The sequence below is a fragment of the Microcebus murinus genome, chromosome 16 (assembly GCF_040939455.1).
Source record: "Microcebus murinus isolate Inina chromosome 16, M.murinus_Inina_mat1.0, whole genome shotgun sequence".
Classification (NCBI taxonomy): Eukaryota; Metazoa; Chordata; class Mammalia; order Primates; family Cheirogaleidae; genus Microcebus; species Microcebus murinus.
This window is the reverse complement of record NC_134119.1, coordinates 33,890,403-33,908,353: the sequence shown is the minus strand read 5'-3', so window position 1 is coordinate 33,908,353 and position 17,951 is coordinate 33,890,403. Positions and strand designations below refer to the sequence as shown.

General features: G+C 38.7%; 1 protein-coding gene across 1 annotated transcript in view; it reads left to right on the top strand.

Moving 5' to 3' along the window:
- MROH8 (maestro heat like repeat family member 8) overlaps nucleotides 1-17,951 on the top strand; it is a 64,352-nt gene that overhangs the window by 26,893 nt on the left and 19,508 nt on the right. Inside the window, exons 7-13 of the mRNA XM_012754956.3 lie at nucleotides 386-481; nucleotides 1,723-1,827; nucleotides 6,789-6,924; nucleotides 9,950-10,068; nucleotides 11,304-11,447; nucleotides 13,377-13,537; nucleotides 16,174-16,309. Of these exons, the coding sequence (XP_012610410.2) occupies nucleotides 386-481; nucleotides 1,723-1,827; nucleotides 6,789-6,924; nucleotides 9,950-10,068; nucleotides 11,304-11,447; nucleotides 13,377-13,537; nucleotides 16,174-16,309 (897 nt within the window). The remainder of the gene's footprint in view (nucleotides 1-385; nucleotides 482-1,722; nucleotides 1,828-6,788; nucleotides 6,925-9,949; nucleotides 10,069-11,303; nucleotides 11,448-13,376; nucleotides 13,538-16,173; nucleotides 16,310-17,951) is intronic.

Below are 17,951 nucleotides of genomic sequence, written 5' to 3'. Positions count from 1 at the left end.
GTTAGATACAAAGGCCCTGATCCCTAATTCAGTGGCTAGTAAACTCAGCTGGTAAAGCAATTGCCAAAGAGGACTTATTCCCCTCTGTTTCAAGATGTCAGAAAGAGTTACAAGTCACTTTTAAAAGTATCTTGATGACCGTTAAGTAATTCCCCAGATGAATTAATAGTAAGAGTCAATTAACTGTGATCCCAGTGATGCAAAGGTGTCCATTTGAAATGAAGATTTATTCTGCTTCACCTGATGCCGCAAAGTATCTGCGAGAACTTTTACGCTGGTTCTGCAACCTTGAATAAAGTCTCAAGATAGTGATAAGAGCCTCAAAAACATGCAGTGCTCGGAGAGCTTCGTGTGGGGGAGCATCACTGATCCTGTGCCTTCTCAGTGTCTCTACAGGCTGACGTTCCAGGCATTCTTTGAGATGCTCCAGAGTTTGGTGATAAAAGACCCACATTTGGAAAATCTTGATGCCATTTTGAAGGTAAACAGGATATCATGGAAAACTATTCCTGTTAACTGATGAAAGTGGAAGAGGAAAATGTGGAAGGCTCAGGTTGTAGAAGGCAACATGTTATTTAAGAGTATCAGCTATCAGCTTTGAGTCAGAGACTTGGGCTCAAATTCTGACTCTGCCATTCATTGATTATAAGTCCTCCTGCTGTAAATTCTGCAAGGAATTTGCTCTCTCAAAGTCTCACTCTTCACCTTTACATGGAGATAGTAACTACTGTGAGTATTGGATAAATAGCCTTCAATAAATGGTTTAAATGGTTGCTATAACTATTCCTTAAATTATTATTCCTTACTAGCACAGAAGGGTTTTAATCATTGATGAGGGAACAGACTCAGCCCCATGAGTTAGTAAATAAGCGGCCTCCTACCAGGTGGGACTCAAAGGTAATAATGACCACCTGCCCATAACGATACCTGTTCCAGTATATGCCATTCCATCATTAGGGATTTATTCATTGGAGTGCATTCTCTGCAGTTCAAGCATCTTGCTCTTTTGCCCATTTTAAAGATGCAGATATTCTTCGCACATCAGGATGCATTTGAGAAAAAAAAAAAAGATACAGATATCCCAGACAAGAGATAACCCTCAAGCTATTACCCATCATTTGTACCTAAGTACAGATCAGCATTATTCTTGTCATAACTGACCTTAACATTATTTCTCATTCCTCTTGTGTTTGTACATTAACATACCAGGTAGACTGGGTTTCTCCCCTTTATCCAGTTGTACTTTGAAGGCAGCTTAATTCAAGCGATTTCTTCTACCTGAAATGCCTCCTTCTTCATGAGCACCTACTCATGGATATTATCTTCTCCATTCATTCCTCCCTGACTGTTCAAGTTGCTGCAATTTCTCTATCCTCAGAGGTCTTTCATAGTATGTTATTAACTTTATTTCTTTCCAAAACAGATTTGAGAGGGTTAAAAACATATAGAAAAATAGAATAATTAATGAAGAAATTGGGATGAAGGAAAAATAAATCTAGAAAATAAGCTCCTGTAGCAGCCAGACCACACAACCACCCAGGTCTTTATGCCTTGCTTGTCGTCCAGGCACTTTCATTTCTCACCCAAGCTGATTCATCATTTAGAAAAATATCTTCAAACATAGTAGTAATATGGAACTTCTTTCTTCGCATTTTCTTCTAAACACAATAAAGGTCCCAAATCTTCCTGATAAACCATTTAGCCTTCCTTTATTTCTCACAGCACATGGACCCCTGGTTACAGTCAGTTGAAGACCACGAGCGGGAACGGGCCACAGCCAGCGTGGCTCAAGTTCTGAAGTGCTTGTCCAGTCATCTCAGCTTGAAGGTGAGCTGCCCTTTGGTTGCAGAGGAGAAAGGATCCAAAGCCTCCTACCACTGCCTGTTTCCCCTCTTGTTCATGACTCCTCAAATGGGGTTATGTGTCCCCTTAGTGCTCATGTAATATCATAGCACTTAGCATTATTTACATATCTGCCCTCTCCTGAAATATGAGCAGCTCGAGGCCAGGTACTGTGTTGATTAATCTTTGTATCCCCATTGCTTAGCACAACAGCTGGGACATAATAATATAGTTAATATTTTTGAATGAATGCATGAATAAATAAATATAATCTGAAAATGTCTGAGGGCCCACAGTGGCCTGGTCTCTGTACAATGTTGTGTTTGAAGAAATAGAATCCAGCAAGAAAATTTATATAAATCAATTTAAACAGCTCCCGGCATTTCAAAAAGAATGGTACTCTGGCACCTCCTTTTAAATCTTTGCATTTCTCTCTTCACTCTCTCACTTCTCAATTCTGAATCCTCTCCCATATGTTATCTCTTTTTTAAAGTCTTATTTCTCTTTTACTCTCTCACTTTTCAATTGTTCTGAATCCTCTACCATAACTTCTATTAATAAAAAGAATTCCTCAAAACCAAGATTCTCCTTCCTGGATCTACTCCTTTTTTCATCTGTGAATCTCTCCTACCCCTTCCCCAAGCAGGTTTCCTGGCCATGGGAGCTACTTCTATTCTCTATCCATCATATCTCCAGTCTACATCATAAGCCCTAGGAATTGGAAACGAAGTTGGTAGGGTAGGATGCTGGGTGCTTATGTCAGAATTTTCCTCAGAGAATTTGTTCTTGATACAAAAGTTCTAACAGTCATGTTTAAAAGAATTGCATTCTACTAGCTTTCTTATTTTTCACATTGAAAATATATCCAAACTTTCTACCTCCTTATTGAAGTTCAGCCTCTCAACCTATACTACTTCCTTTTTTCTCTTTAGAGAATGCAAGCAAGTAACTTCTGGCCATCACTGACTACCCTATTACTCTCATAACAACAATGCATTGTTCCTCCTTCTACATTCCTCAACCTCTGATTTTTGCTGCAGATTAAAGAAGAGTTTCAAATGACTCCCTCCTGTATTCATGATCTCCCTCTAGGTCCTAGAGATCTTCCTTAGCATTGTTTTTCCTGGAGAGAGTTGCTATTATAGGAATGCTTAGCCTGGGTGCCACTGGGGTCTGTTAACATCCAGAAGTTCTATAAAGAAAAAAAAGAAAAAAGAAAAAAATATATAAAAGTGATCACACTACTGTGACTATAAAGAAAAAAAGGAAAAAAGATATATATAAAAGAAAGAAATTAAACAAACAAACAAAAAACAACATCCAGAAGTTGTATGTAGAATTTAGTGAAGTGCAGTTTTCTGGATTTTTCTGACAAAGGTCCATAGCTTTTTTTATGTCAACTTTATTAAGGTATAATTTATATACAATGAAATCCATCTGATATAAATGTACAATTCAGTAAGTTTTGACAAATGTATATTCTCTGTATCCCTGACTTTTTTCCTATTCTCAAAGGAGCCTAAAGAATATAAAGATAAAAAAGAAACTGTTAACGAAGCCCTTAGTGGGCTCAGCATGTTGACTCATGCCTGTAATCCAGCATTCTGGGAGGCTGGGAGGATCACTTGAGCTCAGGAGTTCAAGACCAGCCTGAACAAGAGAAAGACTCCATCTCTACCAAAAATAGAAAAATTGTCTGGGTGTGTGGCATGTGCCTATAGTCCCAGCTACTTGAGAGGCTGAGGCAGGAGGATCACTTGAGCCCAGGAGTTTGAGACTGCAGTGAACTATGATGACGCCACGGCACTCTAGCCAGGGCAACAGAGCAAGACTCTGTCTCAATAAAAAAAAAAAAAAAAAAAAAGCAGTATTTAGTGATCAGCCTAGGAGCATAATTCTTCAATCGATTTTTTTGTCTTAATAAAGTTTGGGTTTTTTTCTATTATGATTATAAATATTCTCATTACAAAAAATTTTTTTAAAAATTAACTTGTATTCAGAGATAGCCACCGTTAACATTTTTATTCCTTCCAAGTACTTTTTTGTGCATGCGTGTGTTGGTATTGACTTCCATTTCCAATTTGTTCTCTACATGTTTCAGAATTGTCTTCCTAAGACCCGTGTCACTCTTTTACTTTTATTTTGTTTGTTTGTTGCTCCCCTTTATGTTTTCTTTATTTTTTCATCTTTTCCTTTTTTCCCCCATGTCACTGGTTTGATGCAGTGATTTCCAACTGTTATTAAAATATAAGGTCTTGTGTGTTATTAAAATACAAGGTCCCTCCTGCCTGCCTCTCTACACCCTCCCACATACCACACTGGCCTCCTTTATGTTCCTTCCCACATAAGGCTCTTCTTGCCTTGTGTCCTTTGCTTGGAATGACCTTGCCCAGCTCTGCACAGAGCCAGCCAGGCCCTCCTCATTCTTTACTGCTCGTTCAGATGTCTCGACCTCAACAAAGCCTTTGCTCAACACACATAGGTCTGCCCTTGCTGTCTCTCACCACTCTCTTTCCTTCCTAGAATTTCTTAGAATCAGAGGTTATCTGGTTTGATTATTCTTTACTGATATATTATCTGTTTGCTTCTAATAGCATATAAATTCCACCAGTGATTATGTTTCCTTGTTCAACACAGGTCCCCACCCCAGTGCCTACCTAGCACAGACTCTGGCACATGGCTGATACTCTATTAAATATTTATGAGTTAATATAAGTCAACTCAGATCCCTTCTGTGCTCAAGACCTCTAATGTCTTACCATATCACTCAGAATAAAATCCAAAATCCTTACAATATTCTATAGGTTGCTACACCATCTGGCCCATCCTCCATCCACTTCCTGTTTCTTTTTCTCTCATTTACTTTGCTCCAGCCAACCTAACCTACTTATTGTTCCTCAGAAGCATCAAATACTCTCTCTTCTCAGTCCCTTGCACTTGCTGTTCTCTCTGCCTGGAATATTCTTCTCCCAGATATCTATGTAGTTCAATCCCTCATTTTTTTTTTTTTTTTTTTTGAGACAGAGTCTCACTCTGTTGCCCAGGCTAGAGTGAGTGCCGTGGCATCAGCCTAGCTCACAGCAACCTCAAACTCCTGGCTCAAGCAATCCTCCTGCCTCAGCCTCCCAAGTAGCTGGGACTACAGGCATTCGCCACCATGCCCGGCTAATTTTTTGTATATATTAGTTGGCCAATTAATTTCTTTCTATTTATAGTAGAGACGGGGTCTCGCTGTTGCTCAGGCTGGTTTCGAACTCCTGACCTCGAGCAATCCGCCCGCCTCAGCCTCCCAGAGAGCTAGGATTACAGGCGTGAGCCACCGCGCCCGGCCCAATACCTCATTTTAATATTAGGTGAGGTTGTCCCTGACCATTCTAAAATAACAATTTCTATCCCTTTCCTCTACATTTTCCTTCATCATGACATTTATCACCATTTGATACATAATTAATTTTACAAATTTATTTTGTTTATTTCATGTTTCCCCAGCTAGATTATCACCTCACAACCAGATATGTCTCTTTTGTTTACTGTTTATATCCCCAGTTCCAGTCATAGTGACTGGCTCATAATTGACACTGTGTTCATTGATTGACTGAATGAAGGTTATAATGGTGAATTAAAGATGTTATATAGTTTTGTGTAAGTGTTGCTGTGTTTACTGTAAAGAGGTTGTAGAGACTCTTTTTCACAATATTTCTTTTTTTTTTTTTTTTTTTTGAGACAGAGTCTTACTCTGTTGCCCAGGCTAGAGTGAGTGCCGTGGCATCAGCCTAGCTCACAGCAACCTCAAACTCCTGGGCTCAAGCGATCCTCCTGCCTCAGCCTCCCGAGTAGCTGGGACTACAGGCATGTGCCACCATGCCCGGCTAATTTTTTCTATATATTTTAGTTGGCCAATTAATTTCTTTCTATTTATAGTAGAGACGGGGTCTTGCTCTTGCTCAGGCTGGTTTCTAACTCCTGACCTTGAGCAATCCACCAGTCTTGGCCTCCCAGAGTGCTAGGATTACAGGCGTGCCCGCCATTCACAATATTTCTGTGTCTTGTGTTTGAAGAGCCACAGCAGAAATATCTTTCTGCCTTCAGGAGAATCGATCTAGACCAAGAGTTTGAGACCAGCCTGAGCAATATAGGAAGCCCCTCTCTTAAAAAACAAAACAAAACAAAGAAAAACCTTTTTTTAAAAAAAGAAATTTCTTTCTGCCTCAATCCTAGGAAAAGTTGTACTTCCTCTGTTTAGCTAGTTGCTTCTTATCTTATGAACTACATGAATTATATTACGCAGGACATTGTGTGTACCTCTACATTAGCCATGAGAAAGTTCAGAGCCTAACTCTTTGGTCTACTTTGAGCAAATGATTATGCATTTTTCTCCTTAATTTTTTAATGTGTCTGATTTTCTTCACTATTTATTTTAAGGTACACTTCTTTTTCTGGTATGGTTCTGGCACTTTATTTTTTGCATAATAAAGCAGCATATCGATAAATAAAATTTTTTAGTAGTATTAAATACTACATCTCAACTTTGCATTCAGCCTTTTTACTTAGCAGAACAGTACATTTTCCAATACTATAAATTCCTAAGATACTTGATTTCTAACAGTTATAGTCAGTCATAGAGTGGTTGTACCATAATTCTCTTTACTATTATGCAATTATTTCTAAAATGTGATCTTTAAAAACAGTGCTAGAATCTTTATGTACAAAATTTTTTCATTTTTCAGATTGTTTACTTAGACTAGAATTTCCCTACTTAATACCATCTGCTGGGTATATCATATCTACCCATGTTAAATGTGAGCCCTACAGAGATCCAAGGACTGAATGTGACCTTTGCACTTCTTGAGTTTGGGTAGATGTGGGATTCCTTCTCAACAACTCAAATCTAAAGCACTAAATGCACCTGTATTCTGATGGCATTTTCCTTTTTCCTTCTTAATTAGCCTCCGCTGCGATTCCAAAGACTTGGACACCTGGTGGCTGTGATGGCGCTGCTGTGTGGGGACCCAGTGAAAGAGGTGGCCGAGGAGGCTGCAGAGGGCACACACTACCTGCTACATATCACCCAGAGGCTAAAGTGTAAGGCCCTGCTGAAGGCAGCAAGCCCCTGAGTGAATTCTCTAGCACAACATAAGCACCAGTCCTCCTTATACACTCACTCTCCATGTTCTAGAAAGACTTTTTACAGTAGTTTAAAAGAGAAAGGTACATGGTCCATAACTGAAGTATCTTAGGAATGGAAAAACAAATATCATATGTTCTCACTTGTAAGTGAGAGCTAAATGAGGGATATATATGGTCATAAAGTGTTGTAATAGACATTGAAAACTAAGAAGGGGAGAGGGTGGGAGGGGAGAGAAGGATGAAAACCTACCTATTGGGTACAATGCAGACTATTCTGGTGACAGGTACACTGAAAGCCCTGACTTCAGCATTATACAATTCAACCATGTAAAAAAAGACACTTGACCTCATATGTCTATTTAAATATTTTTAAAAGGGAGAGAGAAACAGACATGGTCCACAGGCAGAGAGTTGAAGCAACAGACTTAATAATTAGAATCATAACACTGGGTCAGACCCATCATTGTGAGCCATCTGCACGGCCATGGAGTGGCTGAACATGTGGCCCTGTGGATAAACTGGAGTGATTAGTTTGGTCAGAAATGAGAAAAGTTCTTACCATCACTTGGGCCTTCCATTTATTTATCCTGCAAATGTTTGTTTAGTACTTACTCAGGATGCAACAGTAACCAGAACACAAGTGGTCCTTATATTACAGACAGCCTGTTGGGGGATTCAGACAATCAAAGAATCAGTAAATAACTCTGTTATTATCAACAAAGATAACTTCTATGAAGGGAAATCACAGGGGCCATGAGTAAGAATCAGATCTAGTTGTAAGGTTCAGAAAAGGCCTCTCTGAAGATAATCTGTTCAGAAAAGGCCTGTCTGAAGATAATCTGAAGAATAAAGAGCGATTAGCTGGGTGAAGAGATAAGAAGAGAATATTAGGCAGAGGGAGAGCGTAAGCAAAGGCCCTCAGCAGGTGTGAGCTTGAGGAGTGTAGAAAATAGAGAGAGGGCCAACATGGTCAAGGAATGAGCCACTGACTTTCCCAGTTAGAAGGGACTTTAGAAAATACCCAACCCAACACAGAATCCTCCCAGTGTTCAAATCTCAGTCTAGTCCATCCCCACCAAGTATAGTCCTGTACCATATAATGACATTTCAGCCAACAACAGACTGCATATGTGTCCAATAAGATTATAGTGGAGCTGAAAAATTCCTGTTACCTAGTAATATCGTAGCTGTCATAATGTAGTGCAATGCATTACGCACGTGTTTGTGGTGATGCTAGTGTAGACAAACCTGCGCTGCCAGTTATATAAAAGCATAGCACATGTAATTATGTATAGTACATAATACTTGATAACGATCATAAACGACTGTGTTGCTAGTTTATGTATTTGCTATCCTACATATTATTTTTGAGCATACTCCTACTTATAAATAAAATTTAACCGTAAAACAGCCTCAGGCAGGTCCTTCAGGAGGTATTCCAGAAGGCATTGTTATCGTAGGAGATGACAGCTCCATGCTTGTTATTGTCCCTGAAGACTTTCCAAAGGGACAAGATGTGGAGGTGGAAGACAGTGATATTGATGATCTGACCCTGTGTAGGCCCAGGCTACTGTATGTGTTTGTGTCTCAGTTTTTAACAAAAAAGTTTAAAAAGTTAAAAAAAAATTTAAGTAGAAAAATGCTTATAGAATAAAGATATAAAGAAAATATTTTTGTACAGCTGACCAAATTTTTAAAAATTAAGTTTCTAAAGTAAGAAAGTTATAGTAAACTAGGGTTAATTTATTATTGAAGAAAGGAAAATTTTTTTATAAACTTAGTGTAGCCTAAGTGTACAGTGTTTATAAAGTCTATGGTAGTGCACAGTAATGTCCTAGGCCTTCACATTCACTCACCACTTACTGACCCACCCAGAGCAACTTCCAATCCTGCAAGCTCCATTCATGGTAAGTGCCCTATAGAGATATACCATTTTTTATTTTTTATACCATATTTTACTGTACCTTTTCTTTTTTTAACTGTATCTTTTCTATGTTTAGATACACAAATACTTACCATTGTGTTACAGTTGCCTACAGTATTTAGTACAGTAAATGCTGTACAAATTTGTAGCCTAGGAGCAATAGGCTGTACCATATAGCCTCAGTATATAGTAGGTTTGTGTAAGTACACTCCATGAAGTTCACACAATGACATAGTTGCCTCATGATGCATCTTTCTCAGAACATGTCCTCATCATTAAACTATGCACAACTGTCATTGCTCTGCCTGGGCATCCTCGTCACATGGATACGAAGCTCTGTGCTTCCCAAAGCAATTGTTCCATCTTTGGGCAGCTCTGATTATGAACAATGTCTACCAAGATATACAGCCAGGGGAATATGATTGATTATTGATTCAACAAATATTTATGAAGCATTTATTGTCCTAGGGATGCATCAGTAAACAAGACAGATAAAGTTCCTTCCCCCAGGGAGCTGATTCTCTAGTTGGAGAGATAGTATCCTTAACTACAGGCTCAAAGATTTCTCATAGATAAATTTCCAGCAAATATGAGGTCACAATAAAACATGAGAAAAATAAAACACCACAAGGAATGTTGGCAGACTCAGTAATCAGCAAAACTAGACACATAAAGAGTTCTGGTACAGAATTATCAAACAGTATAAAACTGGGAAATTTTTTGTGGGGATCTAAACTTCATAGGGAGACCTTTTCAAAATTCTTCATCAATGAGGAAGTGAGGTAGCATGTCTTGGTTGTACTCACAACTTGCTCAAAAACACTGCTTTTATAAAAAGATCTTTTCTTTTTCTTTCAGTTCTTTTTATCTATTTTTCCAGAAGAAAAGGGAAACAAATCAGCCTTTAGATTAACACACACTCTCTTCCCCAGGCATTTTTGTTCAAGTGAAAAAGACAAGAAGAGTGAGGTCTTAGAATCCACTTGAAACTGGAGATCAACCAGACTTATAAAATCAAGTAGAAAGAAAGTATTAACATTTCTTGTTTTTTCTCAGATATCACTCATGACAAGGAAAATCACCAAAGCTTGAGAAGAGCATTGAAAAAATGTCGAGAATTCCTAGAGCTCTGCGATATTAAACAATTCTATAGTTGTCCCTTCAGAATTGCCCAGGTGATCAGAATGGCTAAAATTATAAAGGCAGCTTGAAATGTTGGCAAGTATGGGGAGCAACCAGAAGTCTCATACATTCGTTCATGGAAATATAAAAGAGTAAAAATCACTTTGGAAAGAGTTCTGATAGTTTCTTCTAAAACTAAACATACAAGATTGCCCAGGGAATGAGCTCTGTAAACATATTATAGTTTGGAAACGAGGCACTATGTTTGTGACTCTTATACACTTTGCCCTCTTAGTTCAGTGGTTTAGGTCAACCTGTCAAGGAGGCCCATATCCCTGGGTTTCTCTGCAGACCAGCTCTGCTTCCTCTGATTGCCAGCCTCTTGCAAATGTAAACCCTTGTCACAAAAAGGAGCTGCAAGACAGTGTGCTTGATTAAAGGAGACATTATTTAATTAATGTAGTTATTCAGTAAATATTTACACACCAACTAGGTGCCAGGCATCTTAGGGATTAGGGCTAAAAAATAAACCCTACAGATTTTACTCATTTAGGGTCAAAGGTATCAGATAATTTAACCTCCCTGTGTATCAGTTTTCTCTTCTGATACCATGAGGATTTCTAAAAATTGGGCTAAGTTGTTATAAGGGTTAAATGAGATATTGTAAGGCAAATGCTTTACATAATGCCTGTTACATAGTAAGTACCCAGTAGATTGTACCTATTACAATCATGTGAAGCATTTTATATACTGCCATGTGCAATGAGAAGCAGAATGACACATTCTTTTAATATGTTGTCCCCTGTCTTCATTATGCCTGGAACCATATCAGCTATATAGCATTAGGGACTTTTCTTTAGTCCTACTCCCATAAAAGAGTTACTCTTGGCTGAGTGCTGTGGCTCCTGCCTATAATCCTAGTACTTTGGGAGGCCAAGGCAAAAGGATTGCTTGAGGCCAGGAGTTCAAGACCAGCTCTGGGCAATATAGTGAGACCCTATCTCTAAAAAAATAAAACCAAACCAAAAAAAAATGTTTTAAGTATCACTCTTTCTGGGGACCTCATAATAAAGCTTCTGTCTAAAAGAGCAGCAAAAGGCCATGCGTAGACCTTAGCAATGGACATTTGGGTTGCTTCTAATTTTTCTCTCTGTAAACAAGATTGAAGTAAACAGGCTTGTACATCTTTATACACTTCTCTGATTGTTAACTTAGAAGCTAGTGCTTGTTCAAGGCTCTTTATATCTTTCACATTTCTTGGAAATTCATTTTTCCTAAATCATTTCAGGTCTTTGAAGTTTTTCTCAATTCCAATGAGCTCTGCCAGTTCATGATGACTACATTGGATGGCCTGAAAAATCCCCGCATCCAAGAATCAGCAGGAGAATTGCTGATAACATTGGTGAAAAATGCAGCATCCCGATTTGAGACGGTAAAAGCTCAATGGCCATTTATTTCCTTGGGTTCAAAATACCAGCAAGACCTCAGCTGCTGAGGTTTCTTTTGCTCCTGCTATTCAACTGAGAACAACTACTGATGAGGACAGGGTCAAAGCCTTAGTTCATTTGGTCACAGACATTCATCTATTTAATAAATGTATACTGAACAACACAATCACTGTGTATGCAGTGGAGAGGGAGATTTTTAAATCTAAGGCATGGTCCATATTTTCCATAAGAGTAGAGGTTTTTCTGGGGAGATATAAGTAACACATGAGAACAATAACTTCAATTTAGATACTCATCCAGATGGATTAAGGTGTCAAGATAAAAAAAAAGCCATAAGTGACCCTAGAAGGAGGCAGACTAAGAAAGTCTAAATTGAAGACAATTTATCTAAATGTATCTAAAATTGATACATCAAGAAATAATAATCTAACTATATCATTTAGAAATAGGGAAGCACATACAGCAAGAGATAAAAGGGAGGAAAGTTGTCTCTAGAGAGCAGACCTGGGGAATAGGGAGGAAAGAGCCTCAAAACACCCCTGGACTTTTAAAAATATGTGCATATTATACTTTGATAAAAATACAATGTAGGCCAGACATGGTGGCTCATGCCTGTAATCCTAATACTTCAGGAGCCTGAGGTGGGAGGATTGCTTGAGCTCAGGAGTTCAAGACCAGCCTGAGCAAGAGCAAGACCCCATCTCTACTACAAATAGAAAAATTAGCCAGGTGTTGTGGTATGCACCTATAGTCCCAGCTACTCGGGAGGTTGAGGCAGGAAGATTGTTTGAGCCCAGGAGTTTGAGGTTGCTGTGAGCTGCAGTGACGCCATTCCACACTACCCAGGGCAACAGAGCAAGACTCTGTCTCAAAAAAAAATTTAAAATAAAAAGTAATTTTAAAATGATGAGAATCCATTTTTAACCTATTAAAAGATGCAAAAAGAATGGTATGATATGAGAGGATGGTGAGATAAGCACTTATATCAGTTGGGTGCTTTTAGCAGCAAAAACATAGTTGGCAAGAAGCTTAACCAAAGGGATTTATTGTCTCACATAATAAGTCTGAATGTAGAGTATTTTTCAAGATTGGTTCAGTGATTCAACATTATTAATAAAGACCCGGAGGTTTTTCTATCTTTCTACTTTGTCTATTTACATGATCATAAGGTAGTGGCAACAATTTCACATTTTCTGAGCAGATAAGACTGTATTCAGAAAGAAGAAAGATGTTGCCTTCCTTTTCATGTTTCTATTAAGGGAAGAAAATCTTTCCCAGAAGCCCCCAGTGAACTTACCCTCATGTTTCATTGGGCAGGATGAAATGTTGTCACCTGCCCATCCTTAAACCAGTTTCTAGAAATTAGTGGTGATGATGGCCATTTTATATAAAGTTCTTCTCTCTGGGAAGCTGACATTTCCATAGAGACCTGAAGCCACGAGTCTGTGGGTCGGAAGAGTAGTCCAAGCAGAGAAAGGGATAAAAGCCCAATGGCTCCTGTTTCCTTTACCTGAGCCCAGTGGACATCTCTGGGAGGAAGATGGGTAAGGACTCTTCTGCCATTCTCAGAGTCACAGTGGGAAAAAGTCCAGTTTCTTTGCGATACTTTTATTGGTTTGCCTTATTATACAAACAATACATAATCATTGAGGAAAAATTAGAAAAAATATAGAAGGAAAAAATGAATCTAATATCACTCAAAAACACATTAGTAACATCTTTGATAATAAATCCTTCCAAATTCTTTTATATGCATATACATATATAGATACGTTTTAAGTAGTTTTGATAAGTGTTTTTTAAATAATAAACATTTGTTTAAAAGTCACCCCTCAGGACCTTTTAGAAATATCCTCAGTAACCATCAGTGTCCTATAGGGTTATGGTCTTAGGAATTTCTTTTTCTTCTTCAGGTGCCAGAAATTATGGGAGTTATCTGTGCCCAGCTATCCGTGATCAGCCAGCCTAGAATCCGCCAACAAATCATAAATGCTGTGAGTTTGTTTATATCCATGCCCAAGTATACAGACATAGTGCTCAGCCACCTTCTGTGTCATCCAATACCATATGACAGGTAACAGAACCCTGTATAGCCTCTGGATTAAATTTGGGTACGTGACATAGCTCTGAGTATTGTGGAAGATTGTTGCCCTCAAAACTCTAATGATTCTCTTGTAGAGGAGATAAAATATAGATAAATGCCTGTGATATAAATCAGAATATAACACATAATCATAAGGAAACAATCAAACTAATCCAGAATAATGAACATTCTATAAGATAATTGGACTGGACTCTTCAAAAAAGTTAATGTCATAAAAGAAAATTGGTGGTGGGTGTACTATCCTTGGTAAAAAAGATATGTGAGAGACATACCCAGATGTGCTATGTGACCTTGATTAGATCCTGGTCAAAAACAAAAGCTATAAAAAAAACTTGAAGAAAATTTAAATATGAATTCTATACTAGATTTTATTAAATTAATGTAATTTTCTTAGGTATGAAAGGATACTATAGTTATGCAGAAGGATGTTCTTATTCTTAGGAGATAAGATACTAAAGTTATGTAGGGGCAAAGTGTCATAATGTCTGCAACTCACTTGAGAATGATTTTGCTAAAATTAAGGAAATAAAAAATATATACATTAAAATGAAAATACAGAGGCCGGGCGCGGTGGCTCACGCCTGTAATCCTAGCTCTCTGGGAGGCCGAGGCGGGCGGATTGCTCAAGGTCAGGGATTCGAAACCAGCCTGAACAAGAGCGAGACCCGTCTCTACTATAAATAGAAAGAAATTAATTGGCCAACTAATATATATACAAAAAATTAGCCGGGCATGGTGGTGCATGCCTGTAGTCCCAGCTACTTGGGAGGCTGAGGCAGGAGGATTGCTTGAGGCCAGGAGTTTGAGGTTGCTGTGAGCTAGGCTGACGCCACGGCACTCACTCTAGCCTGGGCAACAAAGCGAGACTCTGTCTCAAAAAAAAAAAAAAAATGAAAATACACATATCTACATAAAGAAGAATAGAGTGGAACAAGATGTTTTTTAGATGAGTGTTTTTCACATTTGAAGGCACCCTGGGAGTTCTAGGAAATGCCATATGTGGGAGGCAATAAGGCTTCAGAGGAAAGCTCCAGCCCCCACTACTACCACTCCCTGCCCACTTTAAGCAGAGGAGCACCTCTTTTTATCTGCTTTATATATTGTGATTCTGGGCAACTATTTTATTTGAAGAAAAGATTTATCCACTTTAAGCTGTTTGAAAACCACTCTTTTAAATGACTGTTACATAATATCTTGGTATAGTACATATGTTCTCTAAACTGCACTTAGACATACAACTACTAAATCAAAAAATAGAGGACTTTTATTCATTGAAAGAAATAAATAAAATAGATTATTTAAAGGCCAGGTATGGTGGTACATGCCTATAGTCCCAGCTACTCAGGAGGCTGAGGCAGAAGGATCAATTGAGCCCAGGAGTTTGAGGTTGCTGTGAGCTAGGCTGACGCCACAGCACTCTAGTCTGGGCAACAAAGCGAGACTCTGTCTCAAAAAAGAGTGGAATTGGAATGTTCTTCATACAAAGAAATGATAAATGCCTGAGGTGATGGATACCCTAGTTACCCTGATGTCATCAATGCACATTGAAATGCTAAAATAAAAAAAATGAAAAATGCACATTGTATGCCCATATCAAAACATCACATGTACCCTATAAATACATGTAACTATTATGTACCCATAATAATTTTAAAAATTTTTAAAAGATTAAAAACTCTGACTGTAGCATACAAAGATATGCTAGGTAGATTCCAAAAATAAGAGACTAAATTAAAAGGATGAGTCACTCCCCATCTTCTTACCATAATGCTCTTCCACAATGTTTATATAGCTCTCAGGCCCTACATTTGAATCAATGATGGAAAGAGAAATTACATGATTTTTCTTTAAGAGATCTCTTCTAAGCAGGATCAAAGCTTTATTTCAAGGATTGACCTTAGCCAAAATTTGAGGACCATAGACTGTATTGGCTAAATGTGTCTTTGAATGTCTTCTGTGAACCTGGCATTGTGCTAGGCCCTGAGGAATTCAGAGAAGAGCCAGAAATAATCCCTTCCTTCAGAGGGAACAGAGATGCACACACAGAGAACTGACAATAGCACATGTAAGGTTCAGGCAGCCTCTAAGAAAAGAAATTTTAAAAGTATTATGGGAACTCCTATGAGAGACATGATGAAGCAGCAGAGGCTTCACAGAAGAGGTGACACTGGAGCTAGACCTTAAAGGATTTTGACAGGCAGAGAAAAGTTTTGGAAAGGGCCTTCTGTTTTAGGAAAGTGACATAAGCAAAAGCATAGGGATTTCAAAGTCCGTGGTTTGTGTGGGTAAGGTGGATGGTCAGGTGGCTCGAGCACAGAGCGCATGGCAGGGAAGTGGTGGGGCTGAAAAGTTTAGTCAGGACCAGTTTATGAATGGCCTTGAGGTGCGTGCTGAGACCATGAGAACCTGACAAACCTGGAGAGTTAGTGATAAAATCAGATAGGAAGTCTTTTGATACACCGAAGGAACTGAGCAGGGAGGAAAACCTTTAGATTGGATTGGATTGGATAGATTGGATTCCAAACAGACTCTAGGAAGGTTGTGGTTATGGTAGGCCTGGGATAAGCCAGAATCTCCTGAACCTTCTCACTCTTTGGGATTTCTAGGCATCTAGCTGAGTTGTGGAGAAGTCTGGAGGTAAAGCTGCCCAGCACGACCTGGATTCTGTGGAGGCTCCTGAGGAAGCTGCAGAAGTGCCATAATGTGCCCACCCAGGAGAAGATGCCCTACGAGGCCGTGGCTGTAAGCCCTCGAGCTCTGCCCACTGTGCCCCATTCTCGAGGTCACATGCCCCACTGGCAGAGCTTTCCTTTTGGTCCTCTCAAATTGTGCTCTGTCATCCATTTATAAATCCACAGTATCTCTACCAGGAGACTGACACAGAGGGAGCTAGGAAGAGTACAGGAATCAGTATGGTTTCATATGTTTTAAACATTCTTTCCCTCATCCTTTAAAAAATTTTTATCATCATAGTTAAAGAGCAATACAAACTTGTGATAAAAAATTTTCAAATAATACAGAAATGTGTAAAATAGGCTAGTCACAGTGGCTCACACAGTAATCCCAATGCTTTAGTAGGCCAAGGTGGGAGGATTACTTGAGACCAGTAGTTCAAGATCAGCCTGGGCAACATAGTGAGACCCCTGTCTCTACAAAAAAAAATTTTTTTAATTAGCTGAGTGTGGTGGCACACACCTGTAGTCCCAGCTACTCAAGAGGCTAAGGAGGGAGGATCTTTTGAGCCCAGGAGTTTGTGGTTACAATGAACTATGATCGGGCCACTACACTCTAACCTGGTGATGGAGCAAGACCCTATCTCTAAAAATAATTTTTTAAAAAGTATATAAAATAGAAAGTAAAAGTCCCCTTGAGCAGGAGTTGGCAAATTTTTGCAACAGACCAGATAGTAAATATTTTAGGCTTTGCAGGCCACATACAGTCTCTTTCATGTAGCCTTTGGATTTTTTTTTTTAACAATCCTTTTAAAACTGTAAAAGTCATTCTTAGCTGATGTCTGTACCATTGTTCTAAAAATGAACATTCTGAAAGTGTTTATATGTAAACTTTGTATATATATATTTGGTATTCTTTTTTCACATATTTTTCATTTCAAATAATTTTTTAGAGAAGTTTTATGTTCACAGCAAAATTGAGCAGGATGTACAAAGAGTTCTCATAAACCCTCTGCCGCCCCCCACACACAGCCTCTGCCACTGCCAACATACACTTTTCACTTTATTTTCTCCCCTATCAGTTTTGTGGTTCAGCTTTCTCTGGTCTAAGTTATTGTCATACTTTTTTTTTTTTAGCTTCCAAAATTATTTCAACTTCTCTAATCTGCTATTGTCTCCTCTCCTTTTCTCTCTGTTCTTGTGGGCTTATGCCTTTTTTTAAATCCCTATAATGCCATTTTAGTGCAGTTTTAGGAGCTGGGGAAGATAAAGGTATATATTCAATTATGTTAGCCTATAAAATTACATATATATTGATAGGATCATACCGCATATACTGTTTAATGGCTTTCTTTTTAAAATTTAACAATATATGAATTACTTTCTGTATCAATATAAGTGCTGTCTGTTATTCTTTTCATGGCTGCATAGTAGGGTTTTTGTCTATTTGTTTGTTTTTGAGACCCTTGCCTGAGCTAGAGTACAGTGGTATCATCTTAGCTCACTGCAACCTCAAACTCCTGGGCTCAAGGGATTCTCCTGCCTCAGCCTCCTGAGTAGGTGAGATTAAATTTTTTTTTTCCATTGGTAGAGACAGGGTCTCACTATTGCCCAGGCTGGTCTCAAATTCCTGGCCTCAAGTGATCCTCCTGCCTCAACCTCCCAAAGTGCTAGGACTACAGGCCTGAGCCACCATGCCCCACCTGCATAGT